This window comes from Eucyclogobius newberryi, unplaced genomic scaffold, assembly GCF_026437365.1.
Source record: "Eucyclogobius newberryi isolate DKJ021-1_F unplaced genomic scaffold, fEucNew1.0.hap1 SCAF_20, whole genome shotgun sequence".
In the NCBI taxonomy this organism is placed as follows: domain Eukaryota; kingdom Metazoa; phylum Chordata; class Actinopteri; order Gobiiformes; family Gobiidae; genus Eucyclogobius; species Eucyclogobius newberryi.
In genome coordinates this window covers 18,850,354-18,878,225 of record NW_027315835.1, presented here as the reverse complement: position 1 = coordinate 18,878,225, position 27,872 = coordinate 18,850,354, and the positions used below count along the sequence as shown (strand labels likewise).

At 39.5% G+C, this 27,872-nt stretch overlaps 2 protein-coding genes across 2 annotated transcripts in view; both read left to right on the top strand.

Annotated features, from left to right (window-relative positions):
• Positions 1 to 44: 44 nt before the first annotated feature.
• LOC140368910 (vesicular glutamate transporter 1-like) lies at positions 45 to 10,152 on the top strand. Its single transcript, XM_072456075.1, has 13 exons — positions 45 to 448; positions 3,866 to 4,118; positions 4,528 to 4,646; positions 4,813 to 4,927; positions 5,221 to 5,308; positions 5,391 to 5,477; positions 5,731 to 5,867; positions 5,947 to 6,096; positions 6,176 to 6,308; positions 6,624 to 6,734; positions 6,822 to 6,949; positions 8,533 to 8,602; positions 8,685 to 10,152. Exons 1-13 carry the CDS (start codon positions 387 to 389, stop codon positions 8,960 to 8,962), a joined length of 1,731 nt encoding a protein of 576 aa, XP_072312176.1. The 5' UTR covers positions 45 to 386; the 3' UTR covers positions 8,963 to 10,152.
• Positions 10,153 to 15,455: 5,303 nt separating this feature from the next.
• The window catches only part of LOC140368608 (SH3 and multiple ankyrin repeat domains protein 1-like), a 35,848-nt gene continuing 23,431 nt past the window's right edge, over positions 15,456 to 27,872 (top strand). Inside the window, exons 1-2 of the mRNA XM_072455574.1 lie at positions 15,456 to 15,512; positions 27,275 to 27,830. Coding sequence (XP_072311675.1) covers positions 27,378 to 27,830 — 453 coding nt within the window. The 5' untranslated portion in view covers positions 15,456 to 15,512; positions 27,275 to 27,377. The remainder of the gene's footprint in view (positions 15,513 to 27,274; positions 27,831 to 27,872) is intronic.

The window sequence follows — 27,872 nt, the reverse complement described above, 5'->3', positions numbered from 1 at the left end:
TGGACAGGAAGTGACATGCACCTTCCACTCACTCACACACTTGGAGAGATTAGCGCGCCTACTGCAGTAATCTGGTTTCAGGACCACGGCCAGAGGCACCGCTTGGCCATGTATCCTGTCGAAAGTTGGGAACTTAATGTGGATCTTTGTGGAGTCTGGAGTGGGACAAAGTGGACTTCCGACCATGTCTGCAGACTTCGGTTTATTTAAATATTTTTAGGAGGACAAACCAAACCATTTATTTGAATTAGAATCTCACTTTTTTATTGTGTACGCGTTTATAAATTAGTGAGAAAAGCACGGAGCGAGTGGGTAAAGAAGCGAGTCTGTGCGCTCACACGGAGTGCGCGCACATCGGACTCTAGTGGAACCCTGGAGGCGCAAAGATGGAATTCCGAAAGGACAGGTTAAAGGCAGTGACTGCCAAGACTCTCGGCAAAATATATGGGTATGTATTCTTCTTTATATTGATTAAATGTAATCAATTCTAACTAACCCTAACACTGTGCGTAAAAGTTTAAAATTGCTACCACAATGTTTCTAAACTGGTCGCACCTGCAGATGGATTCCTGCTTGTGTTGATTCAAACACACACCGACGAAAATGCACCTCGCCTTTGCTGCTAACTAACATCACTTTTTACGCATGCATTTAATTTCAGAAATGCCTTAAATGTTGCTGGTAGGTCGCAGGATAGAGTTGACTTTTACCAGCATCTCTATCAAACTCAAGTCTAATGGCTACTCAAAAGTGGAGGGTGCTTGAGGGGAGGTCGAGGTTGTGCTCATTCGTCTATAATATCAATATGGCCCTTCCTGTTTTCAGCCACTGCTGCTTGTAGGATTAGGTAAACTTTGATTCTTCAGCATGAATGGGTTCACTCACTCCAGGAATCATTCCTTGACTCTCCAATGTGCACAAAGGTCATAGCTTGAGGGCCCTTCAAACTGTTTTACATAGTCAGTGGGATCATTTTGAGCACTTTCCTTAATGAACAATGGACCACAGATCAAAGTTGAGTCTTATGGAAAAGCTTGGCTGAATGTATGTTAAGTCTTGTGGCCTAATGCAGGGGTATTGATGGGTTCCCTTTCTTTCTGTTGGGATTTGATGCTGCGTCTAAACACTTAAATCCCCTCCAGAAATAGATCCTGTGCTCCAAGCTGTCGGCCCAGTAAATCCCCGTAGGCCCGTGAACACCTTGGGACGTCTCCCTCTTCCTCTCGCTCTTTCGCTAAGTAGCCAAGTTGCGCGTCCGATCACGACCTCCCTCCCCCACCCGGCGCCAGATTACCCCCACAAACCGCCACACAGACCGCCACCGGCCTATAAGCTTTTGTTTCCGGTGGGAGCACGTGTCCGCAGGTGCTTCGCTGGGACATCGGTGTCGTGCGTAACGAGAGACGCTCTGCACGCAACCTGCAGCAAACACCGGTATAAATGCTGCAGTGAACGCTTTGGACTTTTTAGCCGAGCACCAAACTTTTAACTCCCTTTAACTTTTGATTCTGAAATTAATTGATACTGGGCAATTATAATTTGGTACTAGCACTGTTTTTTCCCTTCTTTTTTATTTTAGCTGCAATATCATATATAAAAGTTTTTATGGGCCTATCCTTGTGAGAAGCATTTTGCAGTTTAATTGTGGTTTAATTACCGGCTATCCCAAAACTAAATGTTATGTGAAACATTTGCCACAGAATGTCATATTTTCATTAGTCACAGCAAATGTACTATGGGCTATAGTTCACAATTCTGCTTGTCTGGTTGTCAAAACAGTAGGCTGTAAGTTTCTTTTTTGCTTCTTCTTGAATGGCAGGTCCAAACAAAGCTCTGTTCTGACGCGACCCTTGATGCATTGATCCAGTGACTGTAGGAGAGACGAAGTTGTTCAGAGCACTGCATTCAAACACTTCTCTATTGCAGCCTGACCTTTTTTCGTTCAGCCCAAAAGACACCCAGTATAGCTTGCCTTGGGAGTAACAATTGTTCTTATTTGGCTATTCAAACATTGAATGTACTGTAAGGAAAGTATTCAAACTAATTTCATGATACATTTGGGGAATTAAAGGCCTGAGAATGATGGTAAGAAGTCCAGAAACGGCTTGATAAAGGTTGGAGACAGGAAGAGCGAGGAGAGAGGTCCAGCTGGATAAAAATAGTTCATGTGAGCCAGAGATGTAAATAATTCATGTTTAAAATCATTAATACTTGATCTTTGTTGAAGACTGAATCCCTGCTTACAGTAACTAATGGATCTGCTTGTAAAATTGGCACTTTGGGGAAGCACTATGTTGTGTGTCCGAATTTGAGCTTTTTCAAAGAGAAGAATTTAGATTCTAGAAGTAGAATCAATACACATGATGTAAAGATGGATTTGATGGCTTACTAAACACTTAAAGTGAAAAACTAGATAAATACAACTTTGAAGGTTGCAAATACATACAATTATGTAGGCACTATGTATTCAGTGTACTAATTTATTTTAATTTAATTTGATTTGATTTAATTACTTAAATCCTGTTATTTCTGAATTTGACAAGCTTTAGGCTAAATATAGCCCTACTTTTGATACAGATTTATTTATTTTAAATGAATGATATTCAACTAATCAATCAATCAATCAATCAATCAAACAAACTATGGAGTTTGAAAATGCATTATCCTAGTTTACTAATTTATAGTGAAACTACGATAACCCTTTAATAAAAATCTTTTTATCGTCTTTATTCTTGGTATCATGTCACAGCCTTGGTATAAATTATGTAAGTCTCAGTGGTCTCCAGACTCCTCTGCAGTGGTTCATGGAGAAACAGGATACGCCCCTGTCTGAAACTCGATCATTGTTCAGATGACCACCGCTGGAACAGCCACACTAATGGTTTATTCTGTCGACAGTTCAGATTTATATTACTGTTCAATCTGCTATTTTAGGTCCCCTTTTAAACTCAGGATTCCTCTGCTCTTATCATCTACATGCACCAGTGTTACAAATGCACAACCTCACACATTATTTGTGAAACAATCCTGTTTCAACAAATACTGGAATCGCATACAGGTTACCATCGTCTATGGAAACTTACTCTAGTAAAGAGGCTGCATTCAGATACATATTTTATGTGCCTTTGGAAAAGAAAAAACAGGTTTCTCAGAGCTCCTGGCTTCTCTATTTGTTAACACAGTCAGAAGCATTGAAGCCGAGCTTGACATTTGCTGCTATAACTATGTTCTTGTGTCAGGTAGGGGGTAAACTGAATACAGAACACCTCTCTTCAACTCTGAGAAGGCAGAAAGTTCAGCGAGCAATGAGAGACAGCGGAAAGGACAGCTATGAACGCAGCACCATCTGGATACATACACGGACCTCTCAGGAGCTGAAAACACTCGGTTTCACATTTTAATGTGCATTTGTAAGGAACTCAACCATCTACAGGATGTACTCCTGCACACACAAATATACACCATGGTTATTTAGCTTCAAAATGTGACTGAAATGGCTTTCACTTGGAAATATGTCTTTATTTGATGCTGGCTTTGGCAGAATTTGGCACAATCTCTGTTATAACTTTTGATAAAAAGAAAACTATGGTATACAACACATTTAATTGAACCATTCTTACACAGAGGCACTAACACTGCAGTCCATCCAGTGTCATGTCTGTTCCTTACATTCACCATCATGGTGGTAATATGCACCATGAACAATAGGTAAAATCTTCCAGCTACGGTAGTCCTGACCAAGCCTACTCTGCTCCTTACAAGTTGCCCCAGTGGTATTGAAAGATGGGTCAAATGCAAAGGACACATTTTCCAGTGTGTCTTAACGTAATGTAGGTACTTGAGTTCCACTTGTGTGGTTTTGCAGGGCTCTTGAGAAGAAGCAGGAGAATGGGGAGACCATCGAGTTGTCAGCAGAGGGTCGCCCAGAGCTGATTGAGGAGAAGGAGCTGCCCGTTATTGACTGCACATGTTTTGGGTTACCACGGCGATACATCATAGCCATCCTCTCAGGCCTTGGCTTCTGCATCTCTTTTGGCATCCGCTGTAACCTCGGAGTGGCCATTGTCAGCATGGTCAACGAACACACGGTCTTCAGGGATAACAAGCACTATATAGAGGTCAGTGAAGTACACGTACATATTATGTCAAAGGTTTATAAATCACGGGGTCACCTGCTGTTTAGATGAGGAAGGGCCCTAATTTATGCCAAATTAAAACACAGATTAAAAGCCAGGATGGATGGTTTGCGAGATGACTCTAGTAAAGATGGTCATTGACACATAGAGCATAACTTTCATTTTTAGTTTTTTACACATTTATTTTTGTCAGCATAATTTCCTTGTTGTGTTGTGTTCTGATGTGGTTGGTTAGTCTATACCAGAATATTTGAAACTTTTTAAAACCTTTAACGCTAAGATTTATCTCCTAAAACTAGTTGGATTGGATTAATTAAAAGAAAGTTTACATTTAAAAAAAAACGAATAGCCACTATTAATCCTCTAACCTTTCTTTTTCATGTTCTACCAGAAAGCTGAGTTTGAGTGGGATCCTGAAACAGTGGGAATGATTCATGGTTCATTCTTCTGGGGCTACATAGTGACACAGATCCCAGGAGGCTTTATATGTCAAAAGTTTGCTGCCAACAGGTCAGTAACATACTAGAACAATAGCAGCTTCATAAATGTCCAGTTATAGTAAACAGTAAAATGGTTTCGATAAAGGTCTTGATTAAACTTGAGTAAGAAAAAAATAGAACTATGTTTTTACCAATAAAATGTAAGGTAACAAAAAAACGTTTTGTTTCTCTTTCAGAGTATTTGGCTTTGCTATTGTGGCCACCTCTTGCCTGAACATGCTCATTCCCAGTGCAGCAAAAGTCCACGTTGGCTGTGTAATCATTGTGAGGGTGTGTCAAGGACTTGTGGAGGTATTCTGGACATTTTGACTTACTCTTTTGTGTATGTTAATGATTATGCTGTAAACACACCAGATTGCAGCCGTTGGTCATCCATTTACCCACATTTGCTCTCATAAACACACTCTCACTCATAAACTACCTGAAGGCAAGGTGGGTGAAGTGTCTTGCCCAAGGACACAAGTACAGTATACCCATCACGACACCTGGTAAACCCGCGGTTCCTCATCCCAGTAGTAAAGATCCTTGGATTGCGAAATCAATTGAGATTCTCAAGGTGGTATGACTATTTTCTTATCTTTTAGGGAGTCTCGTACCCAGCCTGTCATGGTATTTGGGCAAAATGGGCACCGCCTCTTGAAAGAAGTCGTTTGGCAACTACAGCATTTTGTGGTAAGTCTTAGGAACTAAATTCAGTCCAGTCCTATTTAATTCTAAATACTTAATTTACCCATAAATCCCCTGTGTTTTGCAGGGTCTTATGCTGGAGCTGTGATTGCCATGCCTTTAGCTGGGATCTTAGTCCAGTATAACGGATGGACATCTGTGTTTTATGTGTATGGTAAGAATACTTTACTAATTGACACCAAGGTCATTTATTTATTTTGTTGGTTGCTTTGTTTGATTACCGCTGTCAACAAAAGTTAGGAATGGATTTAAGTATTGAGATTTTCTTTTAATGAGTTGCCCTGCTCCTTCTCTCCTTCCTACACACATAGCTATTGAGTCTCAACTGTAATGAAAGTCTTCAAATCTAACCGTAAGCCCTGACTTTGAATTCATACACATAACAAAATCATTCAAAATATTTTCAGGAACCTTTGGGATTTTGTGGTATTGCTTTTGGATCCTGGTGTCATACGAGAGTCCAGCAGCTCATCCCACCATCACAGACGAGGAGAGGACGTACATAGAAGAAAGCATTGGAGAATCGGCCCAGCATACAATCACGGTGCGTACACACACAGCAAACACACCAACACACAATTTTTCTCTGTTCCTAAACTAATCTTTGTAAAATGTTTCGACAGAAATTCAACACACCATGGAGAGCATTCTTCACTTCTATGCCTGTATACGCCATTATTGTGGCAAACTTTTGCAGAAGCTGGACATTTTACCTTCTTCTTATCAGTCAGCCTGCTTACTTTGAAGAAGTCTTTGGCTTTGAGATTAGCAAGGTAATACTATCTAGGACATTAGAATACAACTATATACAATAAATCCTTTAGTTGATTTGAAATCCCTATTTATTATCAGGTTGGCATCGTCTCTGCTCTTCCACACTTGGTTATGACCATCATTGTACCAATTGGTGGACAAATTGCTGACTATCTTCGATCCAATCAAATCATGACAACAACCAATGTCAGAAAACTCATGAACTGTGGAGGTAAGATGAATTCAAATATTTTAACATTAGAAGTGGGCAATTTTAAGATACAGCAACATGAAGGAAAATATCCCGTAAACCAAACAAGTTCTGCCTTGGTCTATTTTTGATGAGTCAAAAGAAATCAATAGGAGTGTGAAATGGAGAGGCATACAGTGCACTGATCTCTTTGTGGGAAGCAGCATCAGTATCAGGCCAAATAAGGTCGTAGCGCTATCATCATTAAACGGCAAAAATGAAATGGTCTCCCAGCTAATAAAATGACAGGTGAGACACAAACACTCCTATTTCATGATGCTTCTCTGTGTTGTTCAGGCTTTGGGATGGAGGCCACACTGCTGCTGGTGGTGGGCTTCTCTCACACAAAGGGAGTGGCCATTACGTTCCTGGTGCTGGCAGTGGGCTTCTCTGGCTTCGCTATTTCAGGTTGAAACACATTGTATTTAAAGCTCTGTGCATTAAGAGTGTTAAACCAGGGTTGAAAGTAACAGTGTATTTTGTGTTTTCTTGAAGGATTCAATGTGAACCACTTAGACATTGCGCCGCGATATGCCAGTATCCTCATGGGCATCTCCAATGGTGTGGGCACTTTGTCTGGGATGGTATGCCCTCTGATTGTAGGTGCCATGACAAAGCACAAGGTAAGATCTCGAAGTTATCAAGCATAGGATAAAGAGTGCACAAAACACACAGTGGGGGGCAGTATTTAGCTAAATCCCTGAACCATCAGTGCAGAATGTGATCCCACCGCATTTTGGTCCACTGTACAGACTGTGCAAAGTAATAATAACAATTCATGAATTCTATTGTGTAACATATGTAGTATAATTTCATCCAACAACATTCCAAACTTTTTTTTTAGTAAAGCAAGAGATTGCCTTGAATAGTAAACATGAAATCCAACACCGGGTGGCGCTAAAGCCAGTTAAATCTTTCTGAACATGAAACTGAACAAATACATCTCTTTCAGGCTATGGATGTTTTTTCCCCTAAAACAAACATGAGAAACACTGCTATGCTGGTGGATCCAATATTCTGCAGTTCACATTAGATGCTTGGTCTCTCAGCAACACTAAACTCAAAGTTTAGTGTCCCATTTAGTCAAGTTTGTCAAATTTGTGTCTGAATGTAATTTATCATTTTTGTAATGTCTCTTATCATGTTAGTCTAGTCCTTGATCGTCGGTTCAGTTTGTATCATCCATTTTTGTGTGCTGGCCTTTATCCCAGAAGTATTTTCCGAAGATATCCATTAATTTTGTCCATGGCAAGGGTTTTTAGGCCAAAATACATAGATCTAAAGTCAAGTGGGATGGTGATGTCAAAAACAAACTGCATTCAATTGTCAATCGCAGTCCAATATTTCTGAGCAATACGACATCTTAAAACACAAGGTAATGAGGCCACTTGGCAACCACAGTTTCTCCAATTAGAATTTCCTTGTGAATAATGGCCACTTTGACATGGTGTTATGACAAAGATGCGTTACATTCCCATCATCCCCTTTGTCTGTTAAAACAAAATTACCCTCTCTTTATCATTTATTTTTAACACATTTAGTAGAATTGTTTATTATCAATGCATTTATATAAATTAATTCAATTCAATTTTTGTAACGGCCAAAATCACAACAACGGTTGCTCAGAGGGCGACACAAATTTAGATATTATTTCCCTTAAAAGTTCTGATTAGTATGGCGTATTACAAATTTCAGTGAGAGGGTTATAATGGTAACTGTTTAGTTTAATTTCTTGGTTATTATAACTCCTTATTTGGAAGTACCTATAAAAGACCTACTTCTCCAAGCCAAATGATTCCTTCAACATGTCAAAGCTTTTCATTAGATTTTCTTTCACAATCTGATAAAAAAAAAAAAACTTTTTATCAGAGGCAGAGCACTCTTGCTTCACAGTAAAAAGGTCGGGTGGGTTTCCTCAAAGCACTCTGTTAATCAATCCAAAACATGCACAACAGATCAAATTCTCAAGGTGAACTCAAGATCTGGAGATGGGTCCCCACTGATCCTGATGATGGGTCAAATGCATTGGACAAATTTGGATTCACATCCTTGTTTAGTCTGTGCACACTGCACATGCAGTACTGAAGTATTTTCTGTTTGGTTTATGATGGTGCCACAATGCCTAATGTCTAGTATGTGACCCTAGTCAACATTAATATTGAAAACAATAATGCTTTAATACTTAAAGACTCTTTCATGTTTGTAGACTCGTGAGGAGTGGCAGGGCGTGTTCCTCATCGCGTCCCTTGTCCATTATGGTGGAGTCATATTTTATGGTGGGTCCACATTCTTTACATTAACTTTTAACCAGTTGATCACATTATTCTTACTGTTTTGTTTGTAATCTTTGTGATGTAGGCCTCTTTGCGTCTGGAGAGAAGCAGGTATGGGCTGAGCCGGAGCAGACCAGTGATGAGAAGTGTGGCATCCTGGACGAGGATGAACTGGCCAATGAGACAGAGGAGCTGTACCGGACCAGCGGCGGAGGGGGGTATGGGGCCATGGACCAGGGAGCTGACCCCAACGGAGGAGCGCCTGTGTCCGGAGGGGGCTGGGTGTCTGACTGGGACAAAACAGAAGAATATGTACAACCAGAACCCAATAACTATCACACAGGAGAACAGCAGTCAACATAAGACTGGGTTCAGTGAGACTTTTACTGGCACTATGAAGTACTGAGGGGACTGTTTCTTTTCACTGTTGTACCTGGACGTTTTGATGCCGCACACTGGATGCAAAGACTGTAGTGAGATTTGGTGTTTGTGTGTGAACTATAAGTGAAATTTTGTGGTGCAGACATAATGTCTTAGAGCCTTCCTGCAATCTCACAGAAACAAAGTATGCTTTCCTTTTTGAAAATCTAAATCATACTATTCACAGACTTATCTTTGTTTGAGTCAGTTTAATGCCTATTAGTTTGATTTTATCACCACAAAGTCACAATCACCTGTACATATTTATTCATCCCACAGTAGAAAGGACCTAATGCAAATACCAAAGAAGGGTTTTGCACTAAAAGGCAATACCAGTATAAAGTATTGCCCTTATTGCATGTTATTGGTTTGGTCAAAGTAAGCATTTTGCTTGTGCCAATACGTTTTTCTTGTAGTATTGGTTAATTAACTTGACACCTATTTGGCCTATTGTGCAGAAAAATTATGAATGCCCAAAAGTGTTTCCATAGCATTGACGCAAGACTACAATAAATGAGCCTGTAACTCAAAAAGTCACTTTTTCACTGCATGGCAAAGATTCATCTGAAGAATTTATTTGATTGCTTGGTCAGTTTGGTAAAAATGCAGTATTTCAAATAATCATGTAGAATAGGTTTTTTCCCAAACTAAAGCGCTTTTACATTGAAAAATGCCTTCACGTCTTTGAATCACGTTATATTTTTTACATACCTGTGTTTCTTTTTTGAAAAATGTTTAAACTTTTTGGTTTCCAGCATGTACAAATAAAAGTCAGATTTTAGTACTGACCCATCCCAATGGTTGATGTAACTGCGTATGTGGTTTGCTGAACAGGTGAATAGCATCAAGCTATTTGTGGTTATTAAGGCTGTGTAGTGGAAAAGTGACTAAATATACACAAAACACGTTTTTTTGTGAGTAAGTAAGGCAATGGACAAGAGAGTCACAAAATATTGTTGCATTTTAGTTTGTTAATTTGTTACCAATATTCGTAATTACATTTGGTTTGTTTGTTTGTTTTATTTGTTATAATGTTTACAGTGTTTTTTTTTCTTCATTTAAAATGTTGGTTGTAACCTGGACCTGTAATCTGTATTAAAATAGAGATGGTATTGGTATTATTATTCATCTACCACACTAGTCCTGTTTTATTGGACGGTGGCAAAACACGCCACAGTTTTTGCTGATGAGTGAAGAAGTGAATTTAGCTGTAAAAACAATGATTTGTATCTTAGTGAAAATAACTAGAATTGATCACATTAAGCCTGGGGAAAAACATGGAGGAGCTTCTAGATCATAACAAAAAAAAAACATTTAGCTTTGAAAGGTTAACGGCTTAATAAGTGCAAGTTTATATTGTAAAATGCAGCAAAGAGCTGAGAAAGATAGTTCTGTTATGTGAAACATGAATCAATTTCTCTCCAAATACTGTGTACAAACAGCTTTAACTGTATGACCATGGTCATCCTGGATGTCTCATGACACAACTTGTAGCTCTGAACTACGTCTGTGTTTTTTAGTCTCAAAGCTAAAGGCTAACATACATTAACTTAAATTATAAAACATACAAACTAGATACAGGTTTTGTAAACAGGTTAGTAAAATTTGTGGGGTTATTTTAACATTATTGATTAGATTTATTGTACTGTATGTTAGCATTAGCTTAGAGACAAAACCACTTAGTTTTATAAACATATATATGTGTATATATATATTTACATTGTACGTAAAGGTCTCAACATACTGCCTCTGATTATCCATTTGTAACTCGCTCTCCGCTTTGTGATGGTTAATTGTTGATTTATTTTAGCAAGGCTAATTCCCCATAAGAAATGAATGGAGCAGGAAGTGAAGCTTTAAGCTTTTAAGGCAATCGGAAATAGCTGGTTGGTTTTGTGAAAAGGGCCAATGCTTTTGACACGTGATCAGCAAAGCCTGAAAAAAGGATGGAACTTACATTACATAATCATGGTGGACAAATTAAGGTGTTAAGATTAAATGAAACAATATATAATTAGATAATGCAGGGTTGTGCATTGCATAATTTATCCTTGAATGTTATAAAGAAGTTGGGAAAGTGGCAGATTGACTTGACCGTGTCATCTGGTGCCTACATGGATCTGTGTGCCATTCACCAAACTGTCAGGTACAAGAATGCTTTTGTTGTTTTGGATGATTACTGTACTATTACAACTAAATAATAAAAGTTATGTAATGTTATTTTATCAAACAAAGAATGTGGCAGTGTATTTATATGTATTTGGATTTTCTTTCCGGAATTTAATATTAAATCAAATATTAAATCATCACTTAAATTTTAATACCAGAAAACAGAAATGAAAAAACAGACATTTTGGTTTTAATGTTGAATATATATATATATATATATATATATATATATATATATATATATATATATATATATATATATATATATATATATACACACAGAGCCAGAAATTGATATTCAGTTTTTTTTTTTTTTGGTGAACCCCTACACCAAAAATCTATTTTGGTGTAGGGGAAGAAAGAACTATAACTATAAACTGTATCGGAAAGTCCTAATACTGGAATATCTATACATCCTGTAGTGAACACCACTATGCTAATGGTCAAGGGATTTTCTGCCCTGGGGCCAGGCCTCTGCAGGAGCTTCTATATGACAGAGACGAGGAAGTATTAGCAAGGATATGAGCTGGAGTATTAGTTGTGTGAGAAATAGAAGAATGGAGAGGAATCTTTCTAAAAGTAGTAACAGGAGCAGTGGAAGTGGCATGAGCTGCAGTGGAGTGGTCAGTCCAGACTGGGGCGTGGGGCAGGTGTCACAGCTTGAGCAGTGCTTCCCCCGAGAAGAATTAAGAAGCTCAAAATGACTCACTCAGCCCAAGACATGATGAACTTGGCAAAATGTCACTGGTCCCCGAACAGTTAAAGTAACTTGCACGCACATTTCAGTGTGTGGACAACGTTGTGCTATGTTGATGAATGATGAACCGATTTGTCAAGGATCAAACCACAAAGACTCTGACACATGACAGCACAAACTGACACTGGAGGACAGGCACTGCGGGGACAAAGAGACATCAGTCTAAGTAATATTCATGCTGCTTTTCACCTCTCTTTTTTACTTTAAACTCCCAAACATTCTAAAAGTTGTAATTATCCGTGGAGTTCGTATATTTTTATTCAGAAGATAAGCTTATTCAGAAATGAAAAAGAACCCCTTTTGTCTGTGTTTTTGATAGTAAAATGATATGTTGGTGTTGCTCTTGCTGCTGTTATTGTTATTGTTATTGTTGTTGTTGTTGTTGTTGTTGTTGTTGTTGTTGTTGTTGTTGTTGTTGTTGTTGTTAAATTTACTTGAACATTTAAACAGAAGCTGCCTGGTATTTAATTTCTTTCCTTTTTTTTTGAATTTTGCAACACAAAAAACAGCTCATTATTGTTTTTTTTCCACAGTACTGAATTCTGAAAAGAAAATCCAAATCATACACTGACCCATTTAAGGAACAATTATCGTAACCCAACTATGAAAATAAAATTTGCCTATTGTTTTGTGTAGGATGTGCCGGTAAATTAGTTTTAAGCCTCTTCCACAAACTGTACTGTACTTTTCCTTATTGTGTACCGTATATCTTGTGATATCAGTGTTCCTGTATGTCACATCTGGCCTTCTCCCCAACAGTTCTTTCAGTGAGACCGAGAGGTGACACATTTTCAATTGCGTAGTGGTTAAACCTGACTGCACTATAGTTATGTCATAGCATCATGAAGTTGCCAATAGGCCAGTGTTTCAAATGTATTTAAAACTAATAATATGTAGTATTATGTAGTAAGCACATTCATTTCCCCCCCCAGTCCTTTTCATTTAGATGTCTTTCAAATGCGACGTAAACTCAACTCAATAGCTTTACTGGCCTGTATATGTATTGTTCTGTTGCTTTCTCACTTACCTTCGAGCGCAATACACTAAATTACCCCCCAAATTACTCTAAAAATCAATCCAACATGATAATGCCCTCAATCTAGCTGTTATGTAACGGTAAAAGAGTAAACATTCAGTCTGTAGATGCAGGAGGCGGTGTGGCACATGTCCTACACTTGTAAATGTACTATTACCTATGGGAGCCTTTGGTCTGTCCTTAAGTGGTAAGGACACATGACCAAACACCCATTGTCACTGTACTAAGATGTGCTTTCATGTCTTTTCAAGCACTCAAATACTTCCGATACATAAAAGCCTTTCCATATACCGTATTATTCATGATATATTTTACCTTTCTAGAGGCAGCAAGAGTGTAGTAAAGTGTTGTAATGGCAGAACAGTGCAGGTGTACGTCCAGGCTCTTACACCAGGGACACACAGGATGTTTCGGTATATAATGATGCACTGAGTCACTGATATGTCACAAACAACATGTCTCCCCGGCCCAGAAGCCTGAGGGATGATACTGATTCCTGACAGGGTTGGGGACATTTCATCAAGTCTGTGATATGACACAAAATTGATATTTATGTATTTAAGTGAGTTCATATTTACGTTTGGAATTTCTATACAAAAAGTCTGTTATTTAGCCATTTTTCTTTATATTTCACATTGTATATACCAGAAAGCCACTTGATACAAAATTGCAGAGCAGAAACTAACCTACGTCTCCTTGTGCTGCAAGCTGCAAGCTGCCTGTCCTCCTAAAACTTCAGCTTTATCTTACTCTTCTTTGACAATAAATCTCATCATTGACAGCAATCATGAACATTAAAAAATCCTCCCTTTCTGTCATTTTTGAAGTCCCACATTTCTACAAACAATGCATTACAGCTGAATAGCTTTACTCTCTTTGTAAAATGGCAGCACAATGTTGAGGGAAAAGACTTGGAACAGGGCTATTAGTCATTGTCAGGAGAAAAGCGCTAAAGACAATTAAAACAAATGGAAATTTTACTTTCACTGATAAATATAAAAGTAGTATAAAAAAATTATGTGAAGCGACTCAAGAGATGGGCCTGGATTGTAGAAGTACGGAAGGCAACGTGATACAATTTGCATTTAACCAAGTGGAGAGAAAAAGCAACTGAATAACTATACTTACAGCTAATTATTGTCGGCATTTTAACCATTTAAATGTCTTGGAAAGATATTTACATGTCAGTAAAATAATGTATTGTATTTGTGTGTTTTTCTAGATGGAGTTATGAGATCCTGCAATGCTTGTTCAAACCGAAAAAGACCCTTTTCCACAGGACTTTGTTACAATTATTTTTTCAATTTCCTCTTTTCTGTTCATCCAAAATAAGTTGAAAAAAATAAAAGTGCCGCATAATTCAGACTTACATCCCAATATTCTGTGTTCAATCTCCTGGTAACATAAATATGACTTGAATGGGTGAATTTATTTGTCTCTTGTCCATTTTTATAATTTCTTTCACTTTTAGATTCATATCTTCAGTATTTGTCCTGATTGCTTTCTAAAGTATTATTCTTTGACATTACCTTCAGCTATATTAAGATCATGTCTCAGCCAGCACTGGAAATAATTTTTGTAATGTTTGTAATTGCAGCTAGTTGGTTGAATTCAAGTCAAATGAAAGAAAGAATGAAATGAATTATTATAGAATTCAAAACCTATTGCTAAAGCTCTAACCCTTAGCTGTGGGTACTTCACTATCAGTACTGAGTGTTCATAATCCACATTTAGCATGATATCAATAGCAACTATAGAATTACTGCATATAGGGGGCCTGGCTTCCTACTGCTTAATTGTTTCACATTTCCAAGCGCGCATGATTAAGTAAAATAGGACAATGCGGTGGCCTGAATATTCTTGGTAGAAGACCAGAGCGAGGGGACAGCAGTGAGTGGACTAACGACACAGTGTTAAAAGAGTGAATGGGAAACTAATGCGGAAAATTGGGGATAATGGAAGAGAAGAGCTCTTGGGTGTGAGGCAGGAGGAGGTGGAGACGGCAGAGTGTGGAGCAGATCAATCCAGGCAGTGAGGAGAAAGAGCGAGAGGGGGAGCGAGAGGGGGAGCGAGAGGGAGAGCGAGAGGGAGAGCGAGAGGGGGAGCGAGAGGGGGAGCGAGAGGGAGAGCGAGAGGGAGAGCGAGAGGGAGAGCGAGAGGGAGAGCGAGAGGGAGAGCGAAAGGGGGAGCGAGAGGGAGAGCGAGAGGGAGAGCGAAAGGGGGAGCGAGAGGGAGAGCGAGGGTGCGAGAAAGAGAGCGAGAGAGAGACCGCACTGGGGCTTCAAGTAGGTGAAAGTGTGTGTATCTGTGTGAGAGAGGCAGCTCTAATCTCCGGCTGCTCCCATCACAGACGCGCTACTGAAGACTTGAAGGCATGAGATTTATATCACAATTATTCTTTTTTTTTTTTTTTATCTATGTTTCAGCAACTGGAGTGTAAAAAATATTTCCTAATCCTGACGTTTTGTGCCTGTTTTAAGGAGGTCCATTCAAAAACAATGAGGAGCAAGACATGAAGTGTGGACCACAAGGTATGTACTTTATTGTGGTTAGTATAAGTCAAATTTATTGGAATGCATCATCTGACAAAAGAAATGTTTAACCATATAAGGATTAAATACATTAAATAAAACTAAAAAGATAGTGTAGAAAGAGTCGGGGGAAAATTCATAGAGGTTTTCAGGCTGGTTGCCCAACACGGTGGTCCTCACAAGATATGGGTTAAAGCCTATGTTTTATGTTGGAGGGACAAAGAACAAAGTAGAACAGCAATGAAACCAGTTGGTTCTTCAAAGCAAACTAACTCCTATCACTACAGAACACCTTTGCAGCTCATTGGCCAAAGCTTGTGTACTGTTTTTTTATGTCTCTGTGGCAAAAGGGCAAACAGAACAGAGGGTACTGTCATATTCACGGCCAAATAAAAGCGAGACAATGCAAAGACGAATTAAGGTGACTTTCAAGAGAAAGGAGAAGAGGGTGCGCTTGGATTTATGCTGGACCCTATGGAGAAGAGGGATGGTAAAAAAAAAGTTATTTAATGAGCGAGTTAGTTAGAAGGTAGTGACCTCAGTAGGAAATCAAATGAAAAGTTAATTTAACACATTTACCGCATGAGTTGTTGATAACTTACATGTTCTGTATCTTTAAATGTGAAAATAACATTGTGTATGCTAACTACATAATGTTGATGTATTAATAATAGTTTATTACTTGGGGTTATTATCCAAGCTTTATATCTTTGTCTAGGATCCTGTCATCGAAAAACTAAAAGACATAAAGTGTCCTTTTTTGGTGCAGAGGTGCAAAGAAAGGACCCCAGCAAAGAGCTTTTAATTACATCTCACATCACTTTAAAAAGCAGGACTGAACTAAGGCTGTTCTTTAGAATCTTTTCATGGTATTCTAGTATTATGTTTAACGGCTGATGTGAGGCCAATCTTTAGAAAGTAGGTCTTTAGACGACAGACAATGTCCAGCAGTGGTTTATTGACCTTAGCCCATTTAGTCAGTCCCTAATTATATTGAATGGGAATGAGAGGGCTCCAAATGTAAACGTGTAAAATGTGAATGCCAAATCCCAGTGCAGATTATATTAGCACTTTGATTCAGGTTATGGACCAGTTCTGCAAATTAGCCTTTAGCCTATGGACATGGAGTACTATTTTAAAAGTGGCATTGCTCTCTATTCTGTCCCTGTTAAATAAAGTATTAAATAAAATAAATGAAGTTTATCATAAAGCACATAGGTAGGCTGTATTTCAGACTTAATTTTCTGTACTCTGAATTTAAATAATCATGTTAAACTGTGATGTAAGTGCAAAATATCTCAGGCACTTGAAAGGTGTAACATCCAAAGGTGCTGAAAAGTGAAAAGGTGAGCGAAAATTAAGTAAAACTGACACCCACACTTCACACACTCTGCTGTGGTGTCAGGAGCTCTACCTGCCGCCTGCGTTTCAGAAAGGTGAAAGAGCTCTCGAGGCTCTCACCTGACTCGTTCAAACTGTTTTAGGCATTAGCGCAGCTTGAGTTCCACACCATCACTCGCTTCCTCGTCCAACATAATTGACATTGCTTGGCCTCAAAAGACTTGGCCCTTTGCAAGCAACCTCCTAAAAGCATATATCTCTGTTGGAGAAATTGAGCCTCAGGGAATTCATTTGGAACAAAAATAAACAAAGCGGCCACTTAGAGACAGTAAGATTAATGGTCCCTACACATAGAACTATTGCTTTTTGTTAAACAAAAGTGGTATATAACGTGCAGGTAACATAACTGTAGTTGCGTAATTGGAGGAAAAATGCACTAGAAATATTGTAATTTAAAGTAAAATAATTTGTTGTAGCAGTGTGAGTATTGTGCCGCAAGGACCAAAATAATATCCTCTTATTTAATTATCAAAAAATACCTGCATAATTCACAGTTTCACAGTTGAGCCAGGGTCCAGCCCTAATGTGTTCTAATTCAGGTCATGTTTTAAACTGGTCTAGGTCTAGTCCTGGTTTCGTCTTGATGCACACCTATAACTCTCATTGAACATTTCTAACAGGAGTAGAAAAAGCTTCAGTTGTAGTCATCTGGACTCAGTTAGAAAAAATAGACGTTTCGACTCTCATCCAAGAGTCATTGTCAATAAAAGAATTTAGATCGAGAACTCCGATATTAATACTGTTCTGTGGTAAGTCCCGCCCATTGGGCATAGCCTTCCTGAAGTAGAAAGAGTTGTTTGTTTGAACAGAAACTCCCCCCTTGTATCTACCGAGCTAGCCTATTCAGAATTTTAATGGGCTATTAGAATCCTCTTTGTCTTTGTGAGACCCTGGCTCAACCACCCTGAGTACCTGATTAGCATCTAAATGTCCTTGTCCTGGTCCTCTACCTTTCCAGGGGTTCAGTAACCCATTATAAATAACAGGAAGATTGAATCTGAGCCTTCCATTTCTGTTTAAAGAAGGTCTTTCTTTTTTAACAAAAATAGCTTCCTTGACTCCTCTTTCAAACCATCTTTTCTCCCTGCTTAAAACCTTCACCTCACCGTCTTCAAACGAGTGATTAGAGGCTTCAAGATGGAGATGCACGGCACTCTGAGGTCCTGAACTTGTATTTCTTCTGTGCTGATAAAGCCTCTTGTGTAGAGGCTGTTTTGTCTCACCTATGTACCGTTCTTTACAGCTTTCTTCACTGCATTGGATCGAATAAACTACATTGCTCTGTTTTTGAGTCGGCAACTTGTCCTTAGGGTGAACCAGTTTTTGTCTTAAAGTGTTTCCTGGTTTAAAATAAACAGGGACTTCGTGTTGTCTAAAAATTCTCTGCAGTTTTTCCGACAGGCCAGACACATAAGGGATAGAAACACCCTTCCTTCTCTGTTCAGTTTCCCTTTTGTCCTGCTTCTTGGTTCTCTTCTTTCTAACAGGACACTATCTGACTTGTGTTTGGCATAGATTTTACCATTTGCCCTTCCTGACAGCCACTGTTTTTTATCAAAGTTTGGGACTGCCAAAAGCAGCACACATGATATATTTTTTCACTAAAACGGCAAAGCTCATCTGGGCGGTGATGCACACTAGATTTCTACAATGACTGCCTACTTCCTCTCATTGTTTCGTAATGTGTCCTGCACTTCGCTCGCCTATACCTTCCCTGCAGGGGGAATAAGTCAATAAGAGAATGGGCTCCTGTGGCAGATGTGACACAGCTCTTTGGTCCGGTGATTGCCCGGTGGTGCGAGTGGAGGACAAAAACGGACACGGAACAGGAGAAAAGCCCCAGTGACAGTCAAGATCACAACCACAAGGCTTTTGTTAGCAGCAAACTGTAAAGCATAAATGCAGTATACCACAACAAATTGTTCCTCAAGTCAGTCCCAGGAGGACAGAAGTAGGTTACAGCTGTGTGAAAAGCACACTGGCACATTCAAGCGCATGTACACCTCATTAGTTATTAGTCAAGGGCAGTTACATACAACCTCAAGGTGCAATTCTATGTTCAAATAAAAAAATCAGCGGCTATGATTTTAATGAATGTTTAGTAGATGTATTTGCACAGGACTTTTGTTGTGCTCATTAAGATCATGCCGGAAAAGCAGTTTCCCCTGACTCTGCAGCGTCTCCATTATTACGGTACATACAGGGACTAGTCTCCAGGGTAAAGATCTAGAGGAGCGCTGTAATCTCTAAGAAAACAGAAGCCAGTGAGCAGCAACACATCCCACATTTATGAAAATCCAGTAATATCGCCTTTGTTATCGCTCTGCACTGCATCAAAAGTAGTCATAAAAAGAAATCAACTTGCATCATTAGAAACTTTAAATACAATGTTATATATTTGATCTGCACATGTTAATATAAATTTCAAGCAAAGATCATGAAGCCAAGGTAAACATTTTTGTAGTAAAGGAGTTTCGGTGCATTTTATTACAAAAGTCATTGGATCAGCCTGACAGTTAAACGGTTCTTATCTGTTATTGTGATAGTGATCTTCTTTAACAAAAAAGATCAGCAACATTTACTAAGACAAGAGTTAAAGTAATTTATTCTAGGTAGTTCTGATGGTTTGCCCTTACAAGTACAAAAAGCTGTCTTTGTGATTGAACATTTTCATCACCTATTATTAAATCAGCTCAAACCATATTACATGTGAACACTTTGTGCCATTTTAACAAGAACTGACATTTTAGCATTGTAGCAGCAGCTCACCTGATAAATTTCAATTATAATGTGTTGGTTAGTGTTTAATGAAGTCTGACAGCGTAGGACGTGCTCCTCACTTTGTCAGCCATGTCTAAAGGCCTGTATCAGACCCGTGTTGACTTTTGTCTCCCAGAGTTACCTTTAAAATGAGCTGACTTTGAAGGTAAGTGGATGTGTCAATGAATAGATGGTCTATTTGTGGCTGTTTAGCTTCATTAACCATAAGCCTGGCGCGTCTCTGTGTGTCTGGCTCATTTGTGGCCTGCTTTTGACACTGTTTGAGTACGTTTGGGCCAAGGGCTCAGCGAGGGGCCAGAATAGAGAAAGTTTTCCCTTGAAGAAAGTTAGCAGGGATTTTCAACATTTGTTTTCTTCCAGGCTGTTGACCGTGTGTCTGCTGCTTGCTTCTTGTTTGTGAAATACGAGACAGCTTGCATCACTGTTTGCTTTGTAGCCAGTCTTTTGCTTATAGTTATAGACAGGAAGTCACTAAAGTCAAATGGAGTGGAAGTGGAGCGCACATGGTCTAATTTCAAGACTGACTTATGTTTGGTTTCCTGTGCTGCAAGTATGGTTATTGGGTCATGAAAAAATTAAACTATGCTCTCATGCCCAGCAATTAGTTAGGAACCCAGAATTAGGAGATTTGTGCTTTACATCCTCCTCCTCTGTACCCGTCTGTTTACACTCAAGATACAGGGGGTGCGCTTCTCCCAAATCTGTCCTGCATTGAGGTCTCCCCAGCTCCATGTAGCCAAGTTTAGCCTGCACGAGGCCCACAGCGCCCGCTCCACCTGACCCAGTTCTATCCACATAGAGAGGGGAACACATCGCACTTTGATCCACACTAGCTGGTCCTGCTCTTAGCGTTAGAAGTCGCCTTTGTGCTGCTGTTGAAAAGGCCTGCGATCGATAAGGAGAAAAATGGATGGCACATCAAAGGGATATTTATTGTAAAACAGAGTTACGAAGTCAGGGCTAATTATTTTAATCATCCACTTTATTACTGATTAGCTGGGTTATCTGCTCGTGCGTTGGAGCCCAGATTTGATTAGCACCCGATGTGAAAATGATTACAAAAGCTTGCGTTTGTGTGGAGGACTGTTCTTGTATCCCACTGAGAAATATCTGAGAAATATCTTGTTATCTGCCTGTTAAAGGAATCAAGGCTCCGCTCCATAATTGTCAATTACACGTTAATTCCGGGAGATTTAATCCAATTTGTTCCGTTGGTGACGAAAGTAACAGCCTTGCCATGCTACAGTTGATTGTGGTGTGTAGATGTATATCACTGTCTACATACTTGAATGCGTCGAAAAGTACGGCAAAAGATAAACTAGTTCCACTTCAGCCTCAGTAAAGGTATTTTTGTTCTGTAGCTTTTGTGAGCTAAAGCTTCAACTAAGAGTCCTAACCTTTTTTTGAATGCATACTTCTCATATTACCCTATTCTTTCCATTTTACATTTAAATATGCATGACTACTCTGTTTCTTGTTATAAAATAGCGCACGTGTGTCCATGTAGAGTACAAACAATGTATTTGTATTTCCTAGTGTCACACCCCTTAGTTTGACGTCAAAGCACATTCCTCTCACCTCAGGCTACAGTTCTGCATCATTCATGTGAAACCAGCTTGGGCCTCTCTACAGTTTAGTGACTCATGTGGTCGCTTGCTCCGTGCCTGTAAGGTACCTGTCACTGCCGGTGTTAAATAGGCTACAGAGTGAAGACCCAGTGATGGAGTGGGATAGAGGACAGGACTTGGCCGCTCCACTTTTGCAAGACGTAAAAGTGGGACAATCTGTTCCTTGGACGGTCTCCAATTCTACTTTCCGGGGACCGATACACTGAAAATATATCTATGCACATTCTCTGTCCTACATAAGAAGGAGAGTCTACATGTGAGAGGGACTGACAAAAAGCAAAAAGAGTTTAACGCAGGGTAATTTGCAAGGCTTACAATGAATGAGCAACTCTTTCATACTTCAGAGTAGTGGCATCCATCCAAAAATATGGGATTTTGTAAACATTCTTGACTGTCAAACGGCAACACAGATTTAATCAGACTCAATTTGCTGAGTAGCAAACCCTAAACATAAACAATGTTTTATTCATAAGAGACAATAAGGTGTTGAAAATGTGAGTAGTTATACAATGCAGTTAAGAGTCGGGATGAACAGAGAAAGGCACAATCAGAGCAAGACGTCCTCAATGCAGCATCCATCACTGCTCCTCGGGTGTCCATCCATTTCCTCGTTATCATGATTAATCAGTCCCCTGGTCTTCAAATAAGCTTTTACTCCGGTCTGCTGACACTGATCCGGTTTTGTGTTAACCAAGGAAGTTTAATTAAAAAAAATATAGAAATCTGCATACAATGTTTAGCTATAATATGGCTAATGATTAGACAAATTAGATATTTACCAATTTAGAGTTTTGATAATGTTGCAGTTGGCCTCATCCATATTTCGTAATTGTCATTCCTGTCCCCAGAAGTATGCTCCAAAGGTATTTGTTTATTGTATTCATGGCAGGAGTTTTGAGGCCACAGACACAGTTCTGAAGTCAAGTGGAATATCAATACTGAACAGTCTGTAATGCTTTAATGCTCAGTCCAATATTTAAGGATAATAAAATACTGCGATACATAATAGTAATAATATTAATAATAATGTTGATAATAATATTGTTGATAATAATAATAATAATAATAATAAATATAGCCGCAAGCGGCAATGATCGGCCCTCGCTACGCCGCCGCCACGCCGCAAGAGGAGGGGGCGCTAACGCGCCCCAATTGTCCTTTTATTACGCCTACTGCTGAATCTGTGACGCTGTCACATCTTCTCCCCTTTGTTTTACCATCAAAAAGCAATTTTATTTTGAATTCTTGGCAAAATGTGCGGCTTTGCCGCACAGACACCGTGACTCTTTGAATAAAAATGTGGATAACTTTTGATGGTCCACCACTGAAGATGAGTCTCACCAAATTTCAGGTTAATAGGGCTAACATGGGAGGTTTTGGTCATCGCTACGGCAACGGCATAACAATTATGACATGGGTCTCACTGACTTTTTTGATGGGGATGCCAAAATTGAGTTGTGTGTCAAATTTCAGATAATTTCGCAAAACTAATTTTGCGAAAAAAAAATTATTTTAGAAAAGGGACATTTTTTTTATTTTAGAAAAGGGAAATAGCCAGAATGTAGAGAGGCACGATTTTTAGAGGTGTGCAAATTTTTGTGACTTTTCGTCAATGTTCACTGGGTTAAAAATGGGGGGGTTGGTCCCGAGAAGAAGAAGAAAGAATAATATTCCGATGCGAAAACAATGTTTCCCATTTTTCAAATATCATAAACTATACATTTTCGGAAAGCGCTCGCGCTTTCCTACCTCATGGTGTGGGTCCCTGGTCACTGACGGGTACTTTCGATAATTTTGAGTGGGCTCCGCCCACTTTGTGTTTTTGGCCCTCTATACAGTAATAATGTTCAATTTTTGCATTACATGCTTATATGCACGGAACATGCAAGAGATGGGGAACGTATTCGTGAGCTACTTAGCGCAAATGAGTGCTTTATATGGGGATGACGACCGCGAAGTGCTCGTCATCCCAATGTAAAGTGCTCGTTTAGTGCAAACTTTTGCACGGGCTTCGCCCGTTTACAACGGTAATGTTCCATTTTCCTACAACTAATTAGCATGCACGGGGCGTGCATGAGTGGAGGAGTGCGTTAGTGAGTGTTTGGAAGTGGGCGAGCGCTTCGCGCTCGATTTCGTGCGCACTATGTGCGCACTTTCGCAGCCGTGCTTCGCACGGCCTTACGAGACTAATAGGCCTCTCGCCAGCTTGTGGCGCTCGGGCCTAATAGTAATAATAATAATGATAATATGTCCCAAAAAAATTGCCCTCCTTTGAGAAGCATATATATACATTGCGATTCTTCATCTGTCAAAACAAAATTAATTTATCTTTCCCACTTATTTTTAATGTATTTTTTTGTTTGGTAGAATGGCTAGAATAATAATGTATTTTCTTGAAAGTTCTGGTTTGAATGCCATCCTAAAATCTTCAGTTGGAGGGTTGTGATGGTCAGCGTTGTTAGTTGTAATAATTCCTTATTTGCAAGTACTTGTAAAAGTCCTGTCACTCTAAATCAAAGGATTATTTTAAATGATCAAAAGTCTGATTAAAAAAAATAAAACATGTATACCTTTTGGTATTCATCTTAAATCTTAAGCCAACCATTTTAAGATTTTAACATCTTTGTTTAGTTTGTCTGTTTAATAAGCTCTTTCCAGGTTGTAAACAAAGATTTTACCCAAGGATTCTCTATCTCCTCCATACGACCCAACTGTTTGTCATCTGCCAGTAAGGCCAGTACAGGAACCTCTGGTGCCATAGTCACACCAATATAGAAACGCGCCTGATTTGACCTATATTTTTTATTTATTTTTATTTTCTATTGAGTATTTTTTTGACAAGATAGACTCCAACCACCCTTTTTTGGATAGTGGTTTAGTGGTTTATAGAGTTTTTAATCAGATATGAGGCTTTATTTAGAATGTATAATTGGCATGTTCAGATTGAAAGTGTCTACTGTATTTCCCCTAAAGTAACTGTCTTGACTTGATAAAGATATATGCTCGGCGCTGTATCGAGGTAGAAAAAAAAACCTGACAATGAACGGCGCAAGGCTGTCATGACAAACTGCGAGAGTAGAAGTTGAGTGACATAAAGTGGGCGGAAACGCCACGGAGAGTCCTGATGTGTTGTCTTTAAGAAGGACAAAACAGAAAAGTGGCAGCGCAACATCAAAATACACCTCTGTAATTGCCATGTTTTCCTTTCTTCCACTCTGGCATTACTGTTGATTTTGCCTCAGATCTTCTCCCTAGGCCACGCTTTCCTTCATTCTCAATCTGATTACTCGGCTTTATGCAAACTACAACTCCGTCTCTCTGGTGCATTTGCCTTTTCGCTTTTTACATCCTAATTAGTTGCCTCCTGTCTCCTCTCAGCATGTCCCACCACTCCCTTATCTCGCCCAGTGCAGATTCAATGTTGTTCAATATTTGATGAGGCTTTGTTCATAAATCACTCCCAAGCCCTATTCCCACTCCTAATCATGCCAGTTTCCCAAAGCTTTTGAGTGTCGTACATGCAGCCTTTTGCCAGCGTATAATAGGACAGCTCTATCTTTAACATGTCAATGCACTGAGCACTTATGTATTAACACAAGTCCAAAGAACTGTAATTGGATGTTAAAAGTGTACGTTGAACACTTCTCCTAAGATGCCATTTTTCTTGTCTTCCTTCAGCTCATGTTGTTATTCTTTTCTTAGACTACCAGTCACTCTCAAAGCATCAAGTCTAAAGCTCAAGTCTAGAAATGCCCAAAAAGCACACATCCGTTTGAGCGGAACATGAAAAAACGAGGGTCGGGTACGAGTGTGCTCCAAACACTCGCTCCTCAGAGCAAATCAATTTTAGCCTTGTAATAACTGTGATATGTGCTTCTGCTCCCTTATGTACTGTATATACGGTAGTCGATCTTGTCTGGTTGACATATGAGACAATAATTACCAACTGGAAAGAAACATTTTGAGATGGACACAACCAGGACAGCATCAACAGACAATGTCCAAATTAGTCTATTTGTGTGTTACCCACTATTGAATCTAATAAAATGATAATAGACTAAATGTGTGGCGGACTTTTGAACACACAGTAGAAGAATCAGAAGTGCGATGAGTGACTTGTGTGCTCCGTCAGCACAAGGAATATAATAAGCTCCCCTTTGGATAAAGAGTTTTTTAGTTTCTGGAAGCTCCGAGTTACTGTGCAAGCAGGCTATGTACTTCTGGTTGATTCCCATCCGTACAAATTGCACCCATAACAGTTTAAACTATTATTTATCAGTTAATGCAGGTGCCATTTTGGAGAAATCGTTGAAAAAAAAAAAACTGTAGAAATAATAGAAACTCAACCAATTGCTCAAGCTGAATGGCATTCTCAAGTTTTTTTTTTTATTTGCAAAGCCCTTTATTAACACTTCAGTACTTACAAGAAAGTAAGTAGGCAGTACCTTTTTAGTTTATTTAAGGTTATTTTTTTATACCAGAGTTTATGACAGTTTCGACTACTCGCGATCTTATACAGAGTGTCATGTCATGTTGCTGTGATGTGTCTTGTAAATTGATTTACACAAGTGCGGTCCCTTCCGGGACAATAAACCAGGACGAAGGGGCCTTTTTATTCTTTCACACCTGTCCTAAAGAGGTTGGACTGCAAATAATGCTGTTGTCCTGCCTCATCTGGTAGGAAAACAGTGCCAAAACCTTTGTACATTTGCATACAACACATGTCACAGCAAGATCATACCACCACTCTGAAGAAGATTGTGAGTAGTCAAAATTGTCAGGTAAAACTCTGGTCTGAACGAAAGTACCTTTTAAATAAATGATCAGAACGACCAAAAGAACAATATTGAACTAGTGCCTATTTCAGTTTTCATTCTCATAAAAGTGACAGATAAATAATTGTTTCCTCATAATACATGTAAAAAAAAAAAACACTGTAAAACCGCTGTGTGGCTAAAGGGTAGAGCTGTAGAAAAAATCAAGAGAAACTTGCAGGGCCTCAGCATTATGAGTGAAAATGATTTATTGTCTAGCTAATTAAGAGCTAGAGCTTTAAGATATATTCAATCCTTCACTTCAGTCAATATGTGGTATTTACTTTGTTGTCAATGAGTGTGAAAAGCTCAGTAGGCCTCATCTAGTATTCAAAGCACCCAAGCTGCTCATGAGACACTGGAGATTCCCTGTGTCATTCCCAGTAGTGAAGTATCTATTGGCACTGGTCCAAAACTGCATTATGGCAAAGCCCTCAAGCCAGACTTCACCACAAAATAACCGGGACAGAACATATGGAGCCCCCCAGTTTCCCCAATCTGAACTCTGCCTTTAAAATCTATTTACAAGCTGGTGATGATGCTTCTCTGTGTTCAGTGTTAGTAAACGTTAAAATACAAAAAATATATTTTATATTTTGCACAATGCATTTGAAACTGAGGATGCACTGATGATGCTGTGAAGCAGGTACCAAATTCAGTTGTACTTTGAGGCTGGCCGGCTGTACTGTCCCACTGACTCTAAAAATAACGTTGTAACCAGTCCAAGTTCTCAGAGGACTTCTGTCTGAAATAACTGTGTTGAAGCAAGTTTTGACAGGTAATGCTTGACGAGACTGAAGTTCACATTACGCTCTTAGCCCTGGGTCTCACAACAGACAGTTGCCCTATAAAGGAGTGGTGATCTCGACCTTGTACGTAAATGACCTGTCTTCTCACTCTTCTCCACAAAAAACGCAATGCAAATTCACAGAGTATATATTTAGCCTGAATTATATCAGCCAGTCACTCCCTGATGCTTTTCCAGTGGCTAAATGGGAATATGGAGCAGCTCTCATTCACACATAGACTTTTAGTTTTGCTGCTGGCTGCTGTCTTATTATACATGTCTGTTCTGTCCCTGAGTAAGACAAGATAAAATCAATGGCTTTAGTTGACTCCTTTCTGCCTGTTTCCACAGCGTGTTTCACTCAGGATGGACCCTGTCATGGGATAGCCATGGTTTGTCTTCATGACAACTATGTCTCTCGGCCCTCTCTGCAGTGACCTCTGCACAGCAAGGGATGCTAGGAAATAACAAGCCCTTTTATCCCAGTCAGGATGGAGAAGATGAGGAGGAGAAAGAGGAGCTGGCTGGAGAGAAGAGTGATGAAGGTGGCTGTGACCTGGAGAATGAAGGGCTGAAGGACGACAGGGATATGCTGAGAGGACGATCCTGGGACCTTAAAGGTGGAGAGGTGCCCAAACCGGCCGCCATCGTGGTCGGGAGACAGAGAGCCGACCGAGCTCAGAGGCCTGGTAACCAGGGCAACCGAGGTTACACATCCAGTCAGTTCTCTCATCTGCCAACCAATAAGCATCTACCAAATGTTTACAACCAGCACCACTCTGGGCTAAATGCTGTGCAGAAGAGAAGAGCCTTGATGGAGCGCAGCATGACCTCTGTGGTCCCCATGGAGGACTCCTACCCCACTATGATGGTGTTTCGCATCGGCATACCGGACATCAAACAAACAGTAGGTGCATGTTGCCATGCAGACACATTTATTTAAAACAAT